Source organism: Mustela erminea, chromosome X (assembly GCF_009829155.1).
Source record: "Mustela erminea isolate mMusErm1 chromosome X, mMusErm1.Pri, whole genome shotgun sequence".
NCBI classification, from domain to species: Eukaryota; Metazoa; Chordata; class Mammalia; order Carnivora; family Mustelidae; genus Mustela; species Mustela erminea.
Genome location: NC_045635.1, coordinates 88,074,061 through 88,080,604, shown reverse-complemented (window position 1 = coordinate 88,080,604; position 6,544 = coordinate 88,074,061). Strand labels below are relative to the sequence as shown.

The 6,544-nt window shown below is 40.7% G+C and overlaps 1 protein-coding gene across 3 annotated transcripts; it reads left to right on the top strand.

Moving 5' to 3' along the window:
* Positions 1-786: 786 nt before the first annotated feature.
* SERPINA7 (serpin family A member 7) lies at positions 787-5,775 on the top strand. 3 transcript variants are annotated; one of them, XM_032331155.1, is made up of 6 exons: positions 795-822; positions 2,222-2,268; positions 2,393-3,028; positions 4,074-4,347; positions 4,817-4,964; positions 5,501-5,775. In XM_032331155.1, the coding sequence occupies exons 3-6, from the start codon at positions 2,410-2,412 to the stop codon at positions 5,702-5,704; spliced, it is 1,245 nt and encodes a 414-aa protein (XP_032187046.1). In that variant the 5' UTR covers positions 795-822; positions 2,222-2,268; positions 2,393-2,409; the 3' UTR covers positions 5,705-5,775. The 3 variants fall into 3 exon arrangements, with proteins under 3 accessions (XP_032187044.1, XP_032187046.1, XP_032187045.1); XM_032331154.1 differs by having other exon boundaries at positions 799-822; positions 2,132-2,268; XM_032331153.1 differs by lacking the exon at positions 2,222-2,268 and having other exon boundaries at positions 787-822.
* Positions 5,776-6,544: the final 769 nt, after the last annotated feature.

Here is a 6,544-nt window from a genome sequence, read left to right as displayed (position 1 = left end):
GCTGCTACTACTACTACTACTACTACTACTACTACTACTACTACTACAACCACCACCACCACCAGACCTAGAAACCAGCAGAGGCAAGATGAAACTTGGGTGTCCTGAGTCTAGTGCTTTTTGCTCCCACTGCTTCTTTGCAGTGCACAGTCCAGTACACAGTTAATACTGGACAGTGATGTCTTTGATTCCACTCTCCTTGGTTTCTTCAGCATCCTGTTTTATTCCTGGGACCCATAAGATGGCACAGAGCATTTTAGTGACCAAAAGATAGGACTGGTTTCCCTGAGCAGATATCAATGTATGCATCATCAGAAGTCTAGAGTTTTAAGGTATGTTTGGCATCATCTCCTTCAAGCCAATGCATAATAATTTCTATAGTACCTATTAGAGATGCTCATCCAGCCTCTGCCTTTATGTACCTTTCCTTTGAAAGATTGCCAATCCCAACACTGTTTGGCCCTGATACGTAAAACAGTATTGATCTTTCTGCCTCTTGGCAGTTTTTCCCATCCTGCCTACCAAAAAGACACATTTCCTACCATGAATCTAGACCTGTCAGCTCTGATAATTATCTTTCTCTTTTGTTATAGATGAAGGATTTGGCAGCTAAAGCAATCATTCAAAGTTTCATCTTTATTATTTTTCACTTTGTTCCTTTTGGCCTTGGTTTTGTGCATGAGCTTTGAAAATATCATCCCAGGGTTAATTCTGGTGTTAATGAGTAACTAAGAGTGCTCTACTTTTGCAACACAGGTCATGTTATAAAGATGGAAAATTTTTGTTTTCTGAGAGATGCAAGTAGTTACTTGAACATGTGCTGTAAGTACTTTTTCTCTCTCTCTTTGGGAACTTTGGACATCTCTATCAGCAAGTTGTAATCCCAGACAACTATGTGCTCCAAATTCCCAGCTTTGGAAGCCAAGGTCTAAGTGTGGTTATCTGGTAGTTGATCTCTTACCAGTTTTTGAAACTTTCACAGAAAGAGGATTCTGATGACATGTAGATATTGGATTGAGATGTAGAATCAGGTATTCGGGGTGTGAGAAACTGGAGATAGTGTGACATGCTAGGAGTTGGTGAAGAAGTTCAGGCCATGAGCTGAGGCAGTGGCAGGAGAAAGATGTTTTCAGAGACATTTAGTAGGTAGTACTCAGAAGGCATCATGACTCAATAGATGTAGGAAATAAGAATGAAAGAAGCCCCTAGGATGACTCTGGGGTTTCTGGCATGGGAGTCTTAGTAGATAGTGATATAGAATGATGATGAAGGAGCAGGCTTGAGAGCTATGGAGATGTTACATTTACCTTTGGAAACTTTGAGATTTCCAAATTGCAACTGAGGTAAGTATGAAATATTCTGGTGTCTATATCCAGTAGGCAGTTGGACAAATATCTGGGTAACACAGGAGAGTCATCTGTACTAAAGTATGTAGTTTTGTGTGGTGGCAGATGAGTCCCTAGCAGTGGATGAGATCAGGAACAGGACGGAGGACTGAGTAAGGACTCCTGTCCTGACTCCATGGATCTTTTCCTTTAGATCACTCATGTCCATGGTTACTGGATTCCACAGACAAATCCTTTATTCCACTGCCTTATACCTTTCCAGGCTCAGAGAATATTATGCCATATATTTTGGCATCTATTCTAATAATAAAATATGACATGAGTGAGTGTAAGAATGATAATGTTAATATATCTTCTAATTTAGAAATGACCCTTTAGATAATACTGATGGAGAGATATATCTAAACTGCAAAAAATAGCTACACTTTCATCTTTGTCTTGTTTGGAAATACTTCTGTGGTTTCTGTGCATTACATTAATGCTTTAATTTCAGCTCATGATTTTGCACCTGGGTCCTTTAATCTTCTATCCCAACCAAAATATTGTGTGAAAATTATTCTCCTTTATATGTTATCTAAAGGAATGTACAGATATTCTCTCACCTCATCTCTTGAAGATTTTATCTTAAGAAAAGTGTTAAATTGAAAAATCCAAAGTTCTTATTTACAAAAATTAACATAAGCAGAGGGAATGCTAGTTTTATCAAAGAATTCCTCCCTCTCTAAAAGGCTGCATCTGGATGAAATAAAAATAATTTAATTTTCATAAATGTAATTTCCTCATAGAGTTTTCATATGTTGCTATTACCTTTGAAAGACAGTCCATGCCATTGATGGCTCCAGCAAGCCACCTTTCCTACTCTCTGTCCCTATTAGATGTGTCTTCAGTTGTTCAGAGGAGAGAGGCCTCCACACAGCCCCTGGTGAGCACACCATTAACTATTTTCTATTGTTTTACTAATCATGATGGACAATTACTATATTTCTGGCTAAGACTTTTCATCCAGCTAAGATACCCCAATGGTTCTCTCGCCTCATCTCTTATAGATTATCTTCCTTCCAAAATGCCACTGTTCCTCTATCTGGTTCTCTTGGTACTTGAGCTTCATTGTGCACCACCTAACAGATCTGAAGGCAAAGTAACCACCTACAATTCCTCCCAACAAAATGGCACTTTCTATAAGATGTCATCCATCAATGCTGACTTTGCATTTAACCTGTACCGGAGGTTCACTTTGGAGACCCCAGATCGGAACATCTTCTTTTCCCCTGTGAGCATTTCTGCAGCTTTGGCCATGCTCTCCTTTGGGGCTTGCTACAGCACCCAAATTCAAATCCTGGAAACCTTGGGGTTTAACCTCACAGACACCCCAATGGCAGAGATCCAGCAGGGCTTCCAGCACCTGATCTGTTCCCTGAATTTTCCAAAGAAGGAGTTAGAATTACAAATGGGAAATACCCTCTTCATTGGGAAGCAACTGAAACCACTGGCGCAGTTCTTGGATGATGTCAAGAGCCTCTATGCAACTGAGGTATTTTCTACCGACTTCTCCAATGTTTCTGCAGCCCAGCAGGAGATCAACTGTCACGTGGAGAAACAAACCAAAGGGCAAGTTGTAGGCCTCATCCAAGACCTCAAACCAAACAGCATCATGGTCCTGGTGAACTACATTCATTTTAAAGGTAAGGCTCTAAGATAAGCATTCCTAGGTCAGTGTTCCCATAATTTGGTGGGGTTCTCTGGTGACTGAATAGTCTCTTATCACTGGCATCAATAGGTGTCCCTCATACCACAGTGACCTGAACCACTGTACATAACTGTGTGTAGTTTTGGATCTTCCAGGGGGGACACATAGCTCTGTGCATGAACCCAGGAAATTCCTGGGTAGAGGGCACTTTCAGAGAGATGAGTGACAATGGTATGAACAACCTGCTCAGATCTATCTAGAGAATCATGGCTTCCAAAAGATTTGGTTGGACAAGCATGTGTTTGGAAGGTAAATAGACTTGGGTTTAAACTGTACTATGACCCTCACTTGCTGTGCATTCTTGGGCATGTTACACAAGTATTTCTATCATGTACAGTGTACCCACTATGTGTTAAGCACCATGCTACATGTGTGGTTTGCACATATTGTCTCATCCAATCCTCATAATGACTCATGTTCACAGCCAATGAGTTTCAGAGCTGGTATTCCCACCCAGGTTTGTCTAATTCTAAAGCTCATGCTTGTAACAACAAGAAACATATGACACTTTTCTGAAGGTGCTGTGCCGAAATGGTTTCTCCTGGTTCTACAGCACATGTCAGCCATGTTTGGTGGAGTGAACAATTCTTGACCACAAACCACACACTTGTAGATGGATGAAACAGCTGGACAGATCTGTTGTCTCATTTCACCCTGTTGGATGTTCTTATACCTTTTTATGGAAGAAGAAACTGTGGCTCTGATGGGTTTAGTGTAAGTATAGTGGTTTTGGACATAGATGGAACAGTTGTTCAGCATGGAGTCCAACAGTCCTGAGTGTGACTCCTGGCTCTGCCATGGGCTAGCTGAGAAACCATGTAAAGTCATTTTCTCTCCTTGGTCCTCACTCACTTATAAAACTGGGTGACAGTAGGTACCTACCTCTGTGGTAGTCTTAATTACCAGATGAGATGACTAATAGGAAATGTCACACTGTCATTAATACTGTTAAAGGACCTCTTTTCTCTCTGTATTTTAAGCCCAGTGGGCAAATCCTTTCGATACATCCAAGACGAAAGAGGGTTTCAGCTTCTCAGTGGACAAAACCACAATTGTGCAAGTGCCCATGATGCACCAGATGGAACAATACTATCACCTGGTGGATATGGAGCTGAACTGCACAGTGCTTCAAATGGACTACAGCAAGAATGCTCTGGCACTTTTTGTCCTTCCTAAAGAGGGTCAGATGGAGTGGGTCGAAGGGGCCATGTCATCTAAAACACTGAAGAAGTGGAACCGCTTACTGCAGAAGGGGTAAATATCTTAGATGATGTGAGAAGTAGAGAGCGGGTATAATGTCACAGGTGAGACAGAGTTCAGCAGAAATCCAATGGCAGGAGAATTACCCTGAAACACTTAACAGCTGTGTGATGACTACTAAAGTATACCCAGATTATACACTGTGTCAATCCCTTTGCCAAGCACTTGAAATACTTCATAACTTCATTTCAAGATACTAAGCTTGGCCAGCACCCCAGAGATGTTTCTTTTTTTACAATAAATGAAACACAGATCCCTGCTTTCAATGCTATAGTCCGACATTGGCTAAAATAATGTTCATTTATTTCAGGATAAATTCTGAGGTGTTGACCTGAATAGCAATCATTGACAATACCTAGGGGAGAAGCAGAGCCCAATATAATACAATGGTGACAGACGGAGGAAGGGGATTATGATCTTGTTGTGTTGATAGCCATGTGTTACTTTTCCCTTTTTCCTACAGGTGGATTGATCTGTTTGTTCCAAAGTTTTCCATTTCTGCCACATATGACCTTGGAGCCATGTTTCTGAAGATGGGCATCCAGGATGCCTTTGCCAATAATGCCAATTTTCTTGGACTTATGGGGGACAACAGTCTTAAATTTTCCAATGTAAGTTGGTAGATTGGAATTCTTTGAATGTATGAGCTGTAAGGACCAGTAAGAGTCAGTTAATTCAATTCTCTCATTTAATTAATGAGGATTCTAAAACCCAGAGAGCAGAATGGATCCTTCTATGCCAGATTCTCTCCACAGTCATTCTCATTACCTCTAACAAGTCATTGTGACAGTTAATTCCATCCCTTACCTTCATGTCCTAAAACAATTCTGATAGAAAAACTTAATGATGAGAATTAATTATGGTGAGATAGAGCTCTGAAGGAGGTGACAGGAAAAGAGGAAAGCACAAAAAGTAATTTATAGAGGTAGAAAGCCATGGAAAAATTGGTGGTTCCCTGATAACTAGCTCTAAAATCACCAGAGATTGAGTGACTACACTTAGCTAAGTGGCTGTCATATTCAAGCACCATCTACACTGTGATAAAGGGTTAGCCCTGTCCTTCCTTTTCCTTTCCTGCTTCCAAACTCTTTCAAATACTTTTCCTATTATTTGGGATCAGCAGTGTTTGTTCTTCCCCTCCCCACAGGCTGCTCACAAGGCTGTGCTGCACATTGGTGAAAGGGGAACTGAAGCTGTAGCTGTCCCCGAAGTCAGATTCCTGGATCAGCCCGAGATAACTCTCCTTCACCCTATCATCCAATTTGATAGATCCTTTCTGTTGTTGATTTTGGAGAAAAGCACTAGGAGCATTCTTTTTCTAGGGAAAGTTGTGGACCCAACGGAAGTATAATTGGGAAATAGGCTGTTGGCTAATTGCATGTACTTGTTGCAATAAGAAATAAATAGTATGGCTTGATGTGATCAATATGAACTTGGACATGATTTCCTTTATGCAGAGATGAAGACTGGACTCTATCTGAACTGCATTGGGTGTGAAAGAGGCCATTCCTATAAGCAAATATTCAGATAGTCAATAAATGACTCATTACGCAAAGTGCAAAAATGTACTATGTCACTGCATTCCTCTTTGTCAAAATGCCTACTCCCAACAGCACCACAAGTTAGTTAGCTCCAAGGAATTTGACTGAGCTGGCAAGTGCATCCTCTTCTGCCCTCTGGAGAAGAATTAAAATTCAGGTCAGACTCTCATATCCCATTATTCTAAAAAGATTCTAATGATTCTTGCTAGAATTGCCACGGTTGGATTGTAAAAAGGTGCTTCCACTCCAGGGCTGAGTAACAGACTGACAGCTACTGCTAGGGATCTGACATTTGTGACCTAGCAAATATGGGACAAAAGAGAAAAGAGATAAATATCCCTGTACAAATCCACCTTCCCCCCAAAAAATGTTTCCTTGTTGTTAATTTATACACTTTGATTGGAGCAGGAAAGTCATTCATTCATACCATATCTCATAACCCTCACCTTCTGTATCCTAATCAGACTCCTTTCCAAATATTACATCCCTGTCTCACTTGCTCAAGTGCAAATCTCCTGGTTAGTCTGTCTTTTTGTCTTGATTCTTACTGAAATTTAATATTTCTCTATCCCCAGAATCTTCCTCTTACCTGTAGGCCACCCCACCCCTACTCACCAAACTAGATTTCATCTTAGACTATATGTACTCAA

What these genes read in the sequence shown, in the direction of transcription:
- SERPINA7 (XM_032331153.1), top strand. An exon ending in AACCGCTTACTGCAGAAGGG is followed by an intron (nt 4,348 to 4,816) that starts GTAAATATCTTA and finishes TTTTTCCTACAG; the next exon opens with GTGGATTGATCTGTTTGTTC. An exon ending in ACAGTCTTAAATTTTCCAAT is followed by an intron (nt 4,965 to 5,500) that starts GTAAGTTGGTAG and finishes CCCTCCCCACAG; the next exon opens with GCTGCTCACAAGGCTGTGCT.